Source organism: Naumovozyma dairenensis, chromosome 1 (assembly GCF_000227115.2).
Source record: "Naumovozyma dairenensis CBS 421 chromosome 1, complete genome".
In the NCBI taxonomy this organism is placed as follows: Eukaryota; Fungi; Ascomycota; class Saccharomycetes; order Saccharomycetales; family Saccharomycetaceae; genus Naumovozyma; species Naumovozyma dairenensis.
In genome coordinates, this window is record NC_016479.1 from 1,700,411 (window position 1) to 1,712,990 (window position 12,580).

At 36.1% G+C, this 12,580-nt stretch overlaps 3 protein-coding genes across 3 annotated transcripts; all 3 read right to left on the minus strand.

The window, feature by feature from the left end:
- Window positions 1-52: 52 nt before the first annotated feature.
- Window positions 53-1,138, minus strand: ECM2 (Pre-mRNA-splicing factor ECM2; the record flags this gene model as incomplete). Its single annotated transcript, XM_003668095.1, has 1 exon — window positions 53-1,138. One exon carries the CDS (start codon window positions 1,136-1,138, stop codon window positions 53-55), a length of 1,086 nt encoding a protein of 361 aa, XP_003668143.1.
- A 486-nt stretch (window positions 1,139-1,624) lies between these two features.
- Window positions 1,625-2,416, minus strand: NRG2 (Nrg2p; the record flags this gene model as incomplete). The annotated part of the gene is made up of 1 exon (XM_003668096.1): window positions 1,625-2,416. The coding sequence occupies one exon, from the start codon at window positions 2,414-2,416 to the stop codon at window positions 1,625-1,627; it is 792 nt and encodes a 263-aa protein (XP_003668144.1).
- A 7,496-nt stretch (window positions 2,417-9,912) lies between these two features.
- On the minus strand, window positions 9,913-10,545 carry TIP1 (putative lipase; the record flags this gene model as incomplete). The annotated part of the gene is made up of 1 exon (XM_003668097.1): window positions 9,913-10,545. The coding sequence occupies one exon, from the start codon at window positions 10,543-10,545 to the stop codon at window positions 9,913-9,915; it is 633 nt and encodes a 210-aa protein (XP_003668145.1).
- Window positions 10,546-12,580: the final 2,035 nt, after the last annotated feature.

Below are 12,580 nucleotides of genomic sequence, written 5' to 3' on the forward strand. Positions count from 1 at the left end.
TACATACGGAGCAAATAGTATAGTATATTTATTACTTATATTTAGTACAGTTTTATAAGGTTAAGTTGGGAATACGCTTCTTTTTGGGTTTCGTAACGCGATTTTTTTTCGATACAGCTGAATTCTTTCCTTTCATCTTGTTATTAGTGCTGTCTTCCTTTCTTGAACTACTGTTTTCCAACTGAAGTAACTTATCTAAACTTAATCTAAGTTTGATGTTCTCGTTAACATTGTTACCAAATGAGCCTGAAGAAAATCCTGATTCCCATGGAATAACAAATACCTCGAAATGATCAATTTTCAAGATTCCTCTCTGTAAATTAGAATCTCTTACGGAACATATGATTGATTTCATTGATATCAATTTCTGTATGAATTTTAGGCCCAGTTCCTCCGTTTTAAACCTAAGACCACCACATTTCGCCTTATAATTCACTATTAAGGATACAGACGAGGGATCCATCCAATCTTTCATCTGAGTAACAGTTGCTATATGATCTGAAATTTTCCACTCAGGAATGGAAGGGTCAATATTGTAAAGGAAGAAAGACTTGGTTGGTTTTGACATCTCTGAAAATGAGCTCTTTAACGGTAATTTTTTAAGAACATGGGAAATATCGATATGTTTATATCTAGAGGCATCAATATTTTTGGGAGCGGTAATTTTATTGATATTGTGGTTGTTTGCATCAGCAGTTCTTGTCTCAGTAGACAAGATATTTCGAAGTTTATCTAGTAATAAGTTATTTTGTTCAGCATCTCCGGATATTTGTGCACCACCTAGCCTACCTTTTTTCAACGCTAGATATCTTTTCATAATATCATTTTTGGCCTCTTTTGTTATCATGCCTTTATCGTCATTAACTAAGGAGATTATTTGATCACGTAGCATGATCGGGATATGCCAGCTAATATCTCGCATACAACACTGACAGGCATTACGCTGCCTCGCACATCTTTCACAGATAAATGTTTTCGATAGAGTTGATGATCTTTCTTGTGGTTTAAAATGATATAAAGTATATGACATTGTACATATTTTGCACTGTCCACCATTCGGTATCTTAGTTAACTTAACCTTCTGTTTATTCTCTAAACATTGGTTACAAATCAAGGGCAGTTGTGAACCAGATTCCATTTTTTCAGTTGTTCAAAGATGTCTTGCTATGGAACGTGATGAATTTCTAAAAGTTCTTTTTACCCAGTTGGTATATTTTAGCTATCGTATTGCTGTGATCTCTTTTGTTATAACGTATGTGGCAGAATACACAAATCTGTCTTAATATCAGTCGTTAGGTTACGTTTTTCGTAGACTACAGTTACTTCAAGTGTTTGTTCAATAAGCTTTCCAGAAAATTCAAATTTTTCAATTTCCAACGGAAGATCAGACATTAGCGGCTATGATCCCGGACTACCACTTCCGCACTAAAATAAAGCGCTGAAATAATTATATGAATTAAAATTGAGGCAAAGCACTCTAAGTGTCTCCGCTTTATGATAATTTTCATTAATGAATATATAATTTATGTTTGATCGTTGTTACATAGTGGCAAGCTAAATGTCAGGAGAACTATATAAGAAATAAATCTATATCTATGAAGTCCACATCCTGTTTGAGAACAGTTTATTTCTTCTTCTTCAAATGGGTTCTATAATGCTGCAAACAATTATCGTGCCTACTGAACTTCTGGTTGCAACCTTTATATGGACAACTGTGGTTTTTTTCACCGGTGTGAATTCGGTTATGTCTTGAAAGATGACCTGAAGTAGTAAAGCCCATAGAACAAGTCTTACAAATGTGACTTCTACGAGTTGGTTGTTTCTTTTTTGTAACTTTCTTATGCTTTTTGATCCTTATGACAATTGGTTGTTTATTTGTTGTGATCTTCTCCTGCCACGTTTTGTTATTTATATTAGTACTAATTGTCTTCATTTGAGTAGAAGGAGAAGGAGAAGGACTCAATAATTGGAACGATGATATTGGAGATGCTGGTGCAGGTGTCGAGACGGGTGTCACTGAGGGAGAAATAGTTGGTGTGGCCATTGGAGTAGGAGGCAATAAATAACCCATGGTACAATTTTTGTCCCTAGACCTTTCTTGTTTCAAAGACCAACTTGTGGTATCTGAATGTGTTAACACTATGTTAGGCCTCCTAGCATGTTGTACTGCATTCACAGAAGAAAAATTAAATGCGAAATAGTTCAATTTTGTCTTTAGTTCGTGCTCAATGGTAATTGAACTATTCACAGCTGGAAGCAAGGTCTGAAATTTTTTATCAGAAGAAATTGTGATGCTATTTATAGTGTTGTCAATAACATAGGGTATCACTGTATGCGTAACCCCATTCTTATCTGATGCTTCATACCTGTTAGTGGGAATGGAGACTGTTGTGCCATTGGAACTGTGAGGATGCATTTTAGTATATCTGGTTTTAGGTAGCGCCGATTGCTGTGGATGTTTTGGCGTTTTCTGGAGTAGTTACTTATGAAAACAGTTTGTGCTTGTACTTCTTTTTCCATATATTATACTCTTACGTAGTATATATATATATATATAGATATATTGGCTTAAAGACGATCATCCAAAATTTGAACTCCATACGAGAGCCTTATAAGACGAATGAACGTAATGAGCTTGCAGTGGCATCCCGTGTCCCACCTGAGTACGTACTTATGGTTATGTTGGCTGTGTTAGAAGCCATTTTTATTTTTATCCCAGGTATTATATTTTTACATTGTAGTACGTTCGTATATAGACCTTTTACGAAAGTCGCTTTTTGAAAACGTACAACATACGGAGTTGTTTAAATGGATGCATACTTGTTGTTTTTATTGTTCTACCTATGTATTGTGTAACAAAACCGTACGCGACATATGTACATAAGTACCTACGGATATGCCAAGGACTTCGTTTATGATAAGATTAAATTTTGAAGAGGGTCCTTCACGGACGGTCCCTGTTATTGACCTAGTAAACTCGTTTCCGTTCTGTAAGAAAATCCGCAACACAAAAACCATTCTTTTTAGAAAAAACGTGTACACTTACACTTTTCCTCTGTACGAACGAATAATTAATGTACGTAAAGTTTACGTACAGTAATTATTCACGAAGTATCAACAGTACGTATCTATGGAAAGTATCCCACAGTGAATACCTGCAGGGAACATGCAAAATATTATTTAGAAGCATACGTCCCAGGGACGTGTACATGCGTACAAACTTTAATCTTCCATAAAAAGTTTCAGTACTGTTGTACGAGACAGTTTTGTTGACACCCTTAACCGTCTTCACAGAGTTGTTGAAAGCCCACATGTAAGATTCTCGTATGCTTCATTTGCAACTTGTGGAAAAGGCTACATTGGTTCAGATGTAGGAAAGTATGGTACGTATGTGGTTAAAATTGGGACCGAGAAAGTGTGAGGTTTAAAGCTTTGACGTAAGTTATGTTTTTTGATGTAACCTATACCTTCTGACGATGACAGTATATCCCGGCTTCGTTAGGAATAACTAGAATAAGGGAAGAAAAAAAATTCAAGCCAGCTTTAGAAAGGACAATTGAGTTTGATTTTCAAACATTGCGCCGTTTTTGCTGCCAAATCATTTAAAATTGTTACAACCTTCCTCAAAGGAATGTTGCCCTCCCCAACTCTATACGTACAGTTATTAACTTTGTGCGACTATTTTCCGTTATCGAAGACGTTCATTTTGTTTTTCAACCTTGTGAAAAAATATACCTTTATGGCGTCTTGTTAGACCCTATCTGGGCAATCCCTAGAATCATAAAAATCGGCTTGGTATTGGGAGGAAACTACCTAAACACTAAATACTACGTATCTACCTTTGTAAATTTAGGTTATAGTCGTTAACGACAACCAGGCCTGTGACGGATTACGATTAATGGATTGAAAAAGCTAGGATTGGGAGGGCGGAATTTTGAGAAAAAGGTAGGGTATAAATCGAAATTTATGGATAGAAAATAGGGTTGGTTGATTCTGGTCATGGATTGGGACAAGAATTGAAATTAAAATGAAATAATACTAGTGGCATAATATGATTTTATAGTATAACTTTAATAGATTATATATTGTACATTTTTCTTAACTCATTTCCATTGATCTCTATTTCTTAGTGCTTTGCAATAAATCTTTTAAAGGTGCATCCAGTTCTTTCAAGGAAGTAGAAAGATTAAACGTTTTTACCATTCCAGAAATAAGTAATCCGGCGGGAATAGAAAGATTAGAAAGACTGTGTCTGTTATCCCAATTCGTTGATTAAGATTACTGAATGATCTTTCACAGTTAACTGATGTGGCAGACATGGACAAAGTGAAAGAGAGAAGACTTGGTAAAACTGTGTGGTGGTAGAACTTTGAAGATGGAACTGCAGTTAGCGTCTGGTATTCCCCAACAATCTCCAGAGATACAATCCGTAAGAATGGTAGTGTTCCCATACACGAGAGCTCTTTTACACTTAAACCATTCTCTTTTGTTAGAACGTATGGCAGCACGTTCTTGTTGAAATTAATGTTTGCTTGAGGGGTAGTTTCGTTAACATCGTTTCAATGTTTTCCACTACAAAAGTATTGTACTCTTCTAACCCCTTGGCTAGCAATCTTTCCAAAATTGGTTCAACTTTAAGCTTGCCATCAGTTCTCTTTATCTGGCCTTTAACAGGCTCACTTACCTCCTTATTACTCTTCTTCTTTAGTACCTTTCTTAAACGTTCCTTATAGAAATTTTCACCAGATTTTTCGTTGTTAGCTCTATTAGTAAAATCAAACATCCCCAGTTTCAAAGCCACATTGATTCCATACTTCTGGACAGCCAAATGGTTCTCTATGTGAAAAAAGATGGCAAGCCAACAATAGGATATTTTTCTTTTATAGCCATGATATACTTATTAACGTTAGCTAATGGAATCTTTTCATCAAACGGTCTATTTAACAAAGACATCCTTTCACTCAACTTTACAATATGTTCTCGTACAGCTAGTAGAATAGGTGCGTACGCCGGAATTAAAGAAACGTGGTATTGAATAAGTTTTGTTAATATTGCCAAGGGTTGTAAAGTTTCGAATAATATTTCTAGGGCATCAATATCAGCAGAGCTAAGAATATTTCTGATTGTAAGGTTTCTTTGCTTCTTCCAAAAAACTTAAAATGAGGTTCTTATTGTTCCAAAAAAATTCAATGATATAAAATTCAATATGCCAACGAATAGCTGCGAAATGAAGGAATTGCCTCTTGACAATCTTTGAAAATAGCCCATACTTCTTACTGGACTTCCGAACTTCAATCGAAAACTTTATCGATATTGCTAAAAGGTCGATGCTCCGCCCATTAAAAGGATCAGTTAAATAATCTTTGACACTTATTTTACCACTAACACTATCTCTGTAATCTTCTCTCTTGTTGATTCTTTTTACCAATGTCTCTATAGCCATTTATAATTGACTTCTCTTTATCGATTTGGGAACGGTTTAATAATTTGTCCCCTGTAGTTTCATAGGTGACCCCATTTTTCTGCTCTAGTTCATCGTCAATCAGTTCATCGCCGTCAATCTCGGTCACATTACCAAAAGCTTGAATATTTCCGTTCCCATTCGCCATTTCAACATTAAGGGAAAGGTCCTCATCGGGACCAATTTCTTCGTACTCTTCTTCAGGAATATCGCAATCTTCATTTTGTGTTTGTAAAAGACCTTCTAGTTCTGAATCTGGAGTAGTTTTGAATGATATTGACAAAGCTACAATGGTATCATTTGATATGAGTGATAGTTGGTGTCCTAGGCAGGCAATGTGCGCAGCAAAGACCGGAGATTCCTTTTTACCCTTAAATTCATCAGCAGCCCCCAATACAGATGAACAATTATCAGTAGTACATGATGACGAAAGTTTGGAATATCCATATTTAATATCAGTACTCGTTAGCAGCGCAGCATGTGCATCTTTTCTTTTGTTATGAACTTCAAAAACCTGGACAGTTATTGGAAGTTTTGTTTCTTACCAAGGAAATTCAGATTAATGCCTGTATATTCCTGATTGGTATTTGATAACCAGTCATCGCTTTTACAATTAATAAAAAAAGATCTTGCATTTCTTATAATCCTAAATTTCTCCAAAATTGCTGTTTCTATTTGCGATTCTGTACAATTCATATCTATTTCAGTTTCCTCAACAATCTTAGAAATTTCTGTTAGGTTATCTTTGAGAAAAGTTCTGATGCTGTTCCCAAAACTGACTACTTTCGAGCTCAGGCTTTTACGATTCCATTTCGAAGAAGATTCTGGAACATGTAAATCAAAGCCATTTTTGAAAGTAGGTTTGTCAATTGCACTGTATGAGGTCATAGTATTAGCAAACTAGATAGAGCATTCCTCCAAAACTTTACGTTTGACAACTTGGTTGGCGGTAAAACTTAAAATTGCACAACTTTCCTTCCCAATTCCTCTTACTCCTGACCATGTACAAAGAAAATCGGAAGGGTTGGTGATCTTATCGGGATCAATATGTTCGTGAGTGGTTTCTAAATGTTTTTTCAAACAATTATTTGAGTAAGTCGTTTTATCCTTCCAAGTAATACGGTAGTTACATATTGTTTTCTCAGCTGCATTATAAACCTGACAAAAGTTGTGGACTTCATTGGAAGTTTCTTCCTTCGTAATTAGTTCGGCAAATAATGCGGAAGATGGATGACTGTGATTTCCAGGTTTGAGCATAGTAAGCATCTCAAAGGTGGTATTTGGATTATGCGTTACCGAAGAGACAACTACTTCAACAGCTTGGTCTAAAAGTTTAGCATTGTCGATAACTGGTTTGTCGTTGTTTGGTTCAAGTAAGTCGATGGTTGCCTTTTCTGTAGATCCTCTTGTAGTTGGTCACGAGTCCTCAAATGCTATTTTTCTTTTATCTTTTGAAGAAAATTCACCGATCTTCGCCATTCCTGTTGATATTGTTACAATTTTTAGAGAAAATGCTAACAAAGCCTGTTATTCCATTAAAAGTTTATGAACTTGTTCCAGAACATGTCTTACAACATGATGTGATGTGATGTGCTATTAAATTTTATGAGCGATAAACGAGGAACTTTTCTTCCATATATGGTTTATATAAGTAAATACTTTCTCTCATCTATAACACGGAAAGGAGCATAGTACCCCAAAGGGTCGCATCTGGAATAAATGGCAACTCCAACATCCATGTACTGTACCATACACTTCGATTATCAACAAGAACAGTAAATAGAAGTAATTTGTAATTTTCCTTTTGTAAAAAATACGAATATTCATTTCTAGAAATTAAAAGAGTAATCTTACGTTAACAGATATATTCTCTTCAAAAATTGAGGGTGTAACCCAATAAAATAGCATCCTTGAGCAGTAAAATGCAAGGCAACATCACCTATTCAAACCAATTTCTTAATGAAATTCTTAACTAGTTTATGTTTTGGAAGATTAAGTATGCAGAATATTTCAGAAACAACTAATTAAGAATAAAAAATAAGTAAAATATGTAAGAAATTATCTTTACTTTTTTTTCAGTAGTAAATTGTGAATCACTAACCAAAAACCAAACAGAAGTACAATTATATATTTGTTAACCTTCAAAACATTTAAAACTTTCAAGCAGATAAAAAATATGGGCTATTATCCATTTAAATACTATATGTACAGATGACAAGACATTTGAGACATATTGTACTGTCATGAAACACTTAATATGGCACTACTAAGAAGCTCTCATGGAATACTGGAAAAAATGGATTGGATTAGGATAGACTTTAGGTTAGGATAGGATTAGGGTTGGATTGAAGATTTTCGGGGGATTGAAAAAAGGTAGGGTAGGCCAGAAATCCCTTAGGGTAGACCAAAAATCCTATCCATCACAGGCCTGGCGACAACTACCAGATTTGAACCCATGCTCGTTCTTCCCCTAAAATGCCTTACTTCCTAAACGTTTTGCACTGTAAGATATCTACGTAACGTTCTTACGTGGGTACCCACAAAACTCTAAACCCTTGCTTATTAACGTTGCCAAGAACGTGTGGTTCCACTGGAGGTGTAATGTACTACCTAACTTCGTTTGTAGGCTTAAACTGTATGGTGTGTAAGTAGGGACCCAGAACAGTGAGTTAGTGGAAAATCCAAATTAGGGTGTAACCTTACAAATCTAAGAACTTAGTGTGGTGATAGTTATTCAAGGTAAGAGCAAAGTGTCTAAATCATAGGGCTTTTCTGAAGCCGCGAACCTTTAATTTGAAAATGGATATTGATAGCAATAAAAAAAAATTACAAATAAAAGGAAACTAACATCAAGAAACAAGATCAGTTTCAAAAAATATATTCTTCCCAGGAACATATGAGAAGTAACTTATGTCCATTCCTTTTTTTTTTAGGTATACTAAGGGATATTTTTGATGGAAGGCCCTGTACTGTATTATTTGACCAATTCCTTCCCTGGTAGTCATATCGAAAAGTTTAGGGTTTATGATTAAGGAATCCGAATGAACAATAAAAGTTATAAAACTTTTCCCCTCCAGTTGATAAAGAAACGAGAGGGTTACCGATTTCTAAAAAAGACCAGACCAGTTTTCAAAAGCTCTCTACCTCTTTTTCTGAGTGCAGATTACCCCGCGGTATTATTAAGGGTAATACAGTATGTCTGTTGTTAATATTTGGCTGTATGCTCGTTTATGAAAATGAACTTACACCTACCTAAATTTTGTTGAGAATACGTAACGTTACGTACGAAAAATCAATTGCTGTCTCTACCATGATTGCTTACATCCCTCGTGTAATTCAGAACAAGTTGAAGTTTATGACCTAAAGAGGTAAAGACAGGGACTCTTGAGCCACGGAACGAGCATGTGCAAACGACAAGAAACTCTGCCCTTTTTCTCTGCCTTCATTTTGTCGTAAGTTACTAGTAACGCGTTACCGCCCGTATGTACCCAGGTGCGACAGAAGTGTGGCCGCTTGAGAAACTCGGTAACCGGGAGAGCACAGAGAACACTGGAGAACAACCCACGTTCAGATTTTGAAGCAGCTGAAAGTGGCCACACTACTGTCCCACCTAGTACGTACGAACGTACGTAATCCACCTGTAAGTAGAGGTGCTTCTCTTACTTACATGATGTAGCAAGTTGTAATATAGAGTCTGGAAGAAAGTCACCTTTGTCAATATAGCTGTCGTCTACATGCTTACATAATTACATATACTTCCGTAAAATTATGGGTTATACGACCGAGCTTTGAAAGATTGTTAATATCAACACTGATCACCTATATTGTCTATCTTGAAAAAAAAATGAAGCAACTGAGATATAGCCGTGTCTATATTACGTATACAAAAATTACATATGTAAATGTCACTAGCAACACGGTTCGGTAGTTCGTGGTTCGTAGCGAGTCATGTTACATATACACAATTCTAGTTGGTTCATATGTAACGTTTTATGCCGGTAGTCCAGATAAGTTAGTAAAATTCAATACAATTATTTCCGGCCTTTCAAGAAACATTTGAAGTTTGAGGTTAAAAGAGAAGTCCAAGTTTGTGTCATAATTTTCACACTGGCTCTCTAAGCTTGAATAAATTCTAGTTATATAGAAGGTATTTTTTTCTGGAAGTGTGACGCAGGACCTGGCACGGAAACACGTTCCAACTTACACGACATATTTAGCATACCTTTTTAATATAAGGTATGTTGCGTTAGACTAGTTAGTATTATCACAAAGTTATATAAAGCTACACCATAAAAAGAATGCAATAAAAATATATTACGAAAAAGTATTACATCTAATTATTTTCTTTAAAATGTATCTAGATAAATGATTTTATTTAGAGGTATAAGTAAAACGAGTGAAGAACAGCCTTTGGTTTTGGGAAGCTGTCACGAACTTTGTATATTCACACATTATAACAACAAGGCAGCAGCACCGGCAACAGCAGCACCAACACCGAAGGAGCCTAGTTTACCGGCACCATTTGTACTTTGTTGGGAAACAGTTCGGGTAGCTTGAGCTTGACCATCTGTAATTTCGGAAACAGCATTGGCTGTAGCGGAAGAGGTAGCTGCAGTTGCAGATGAGGATGCTCTGGTTGAAGCAGCAGCAGAGGAGGTAGCAGCAACAGAAGAAGAAGCAGCAGCAGAAGAAGAAGCAGCAGCGGTACTTGAGCTCCTGGCAGCTTCAGATGTAGTAGAAGCCCTGGCGGATGAGGTTGGAACTGCCCTTTCAATAGCTGGTAATAATCTTGAAGAATACCATGGCAAGTTGGTGATAGTTTCAGTAATAGCATCAAAATCTAAAGCAGTGAATAAAGAAGTATAAGAATCATCGGTGTAGGTCATAACTTGTTGATAAACTCTCAAGACAGCTGGAGGAATTGTGAAACCAGAGTTACCGGTCTCAAGTCCTAAATAGTCAGAGAGATTGGAGTTAATATCCTCGATAATAGCTTGTAGTTCGGCAGTCTGTTGGGCCTCATCTAAGGCTGAGACCATGGAAACGGAAGCGAAGGTAGCTAAAAGAACAGCGAATTTAGACATTTAGAACGATTGATTATTTTATTTTTTTTGAGTTTGATTTTCTTACAATTCAAAGCAAATATACGATATAAACTGAGACACTTACAGAATTGTCACAAGATTCAAAATCTATTGGTCCTTTATATACTACAATTTCTGGCAGAGATAATCGAGTCAAATTTAATTATTCTGAAGGTAAAAAATTGGAGTGACATCTCGGTTTGGATGACTGCCTCCAACTAAGGGGACTCTAATCGGTTGAAGTACACAGTTCATACCAATTACCAGTTTGTAATGCATTATCATAAAGGTGCCGGCTTTGTACCGAAAGTTATCGGTAGTACAGGTATTCTTAGCATTTTGAAATGTTTCGAGACAACATTACATAAAATTGTCCCTTCGGATGTTCCTAAAGCTATCATTCATTCCAACTTCAGACCAATTTAGGAATTTAAAAATAGAGGGACCTGGGCATATTTTCCTCTTTGGGATCACATCAATCTCAAACTGGGAGATTGTTGGGAGGTCGTTGAGTCTGTTGAGTCAAGGAACGCAGCCCGCCAATAAAGCGCCGCAGTATCTTACCGCCTATGTAATAACCCCGTTCTTCCGGCCATTCCAAAGTACATTTGTTTCCTTTACTTGGCAACTAATAGCCATCTAGGAACCATGAGAAAAGGCTTCTTGGAGAGTTTTCAGTGGAAACTAATGGAGGTCGAGATATTTCGGCTTCATTATTTGTTGGATTTCAGTGTGGAATTTCCATAGCCAAGTCTCGAATGTGAGTGTAAAAGTCAGGATTGAAACTTTCTCCAATCTTCCTGTTCCTGTCAACTTGGCATTTTCCTTTTTTATATCACCTTATACATGTGCTTACATAGGAACATTTTCCTAGTCCCAAGAATAAGATTGTGGACTGTTTCTTAGTTCGGAAGCTCGATGCCAAGCTCCGTTCCTAACAAATCTTGTACTATGGGGTCTCAATAGGTAGATAATACTGCAAATTTATTCATGTTGAATGGCCCTAAAAGGATAACATTTATAAATATTGTCCACGTAGAGTTTAAGTTAGTAATTTGAGCATATACAGTCTATTTACCCAATTCATTTCTCCGGATGTCCCAATTAGGACATTGTAACCCACAATTGGTAATCATACAGTAATCAAGAAACAAAATCTCCTTAGTAACAAATCGGTAAAGTTTAGGAACAGTTTATTTTGGAAACAGATGATTTCTACGTACAGCTATGTAGACTCCTCTACTAGGCTCTTGAATACTGAGGGGGGGGGTATTGCTTTAACATCTTAAAGAGAAAAGTTCGATATAAGGAGTTAACAGGTATTTTTGGCTCCTGCATTATCTAGTTGCATCACCTCATAAAAATATAGACTGTTTTATGTAGCTTATTTTCCGCCATCTAGAATATTTGAATGAGAGTATCTAGAGATTTTGGATCTTCTCTGGTAAGTGCATAGGAACCACTTAGAACACTCATTTCAAGATTACATTTTTTAGAGAGTGTTATAAAAAATACTATTCTGACTGGTTTACGCGGATTTTCGTTTATGAAGGTGGTTTTTTTAAATTCCTACACATCGATGAGCACAAATGTGTCTCCGATATTGCCAAGACTTAAAAGTTGCTCGCCGTCTCCAGTTATTAACAAGTTATGAATTCCGAACTTCCGTACATATTGCATGGAGGTGACATTACCCAACAATCGTACTGACATCTTGTATTAAGGAACCCTTTTGTTAAATATAATGCCTACGTTCTCCTTACATTCGATCACATAGTTGAATTATTTTGGATATTAAAACCGAGGTTCGAAGTATCTGTGGACCAACTGAATTGATTCAATGGAAATAACAGATGTTGACGAAGAAAGTACAGAACATTCTTGTAGTTTTGATACTTTATTAGGCTTTTTTGTCTATGACCACGTTATCGTACATTAGTTGGATTTGTCCACAGGATGCCTAAGTTATTAAAGATGATTACTATTAAACTCGTATTTCTCGATGTATAAATATATAGTTTAAGAATAGATTATA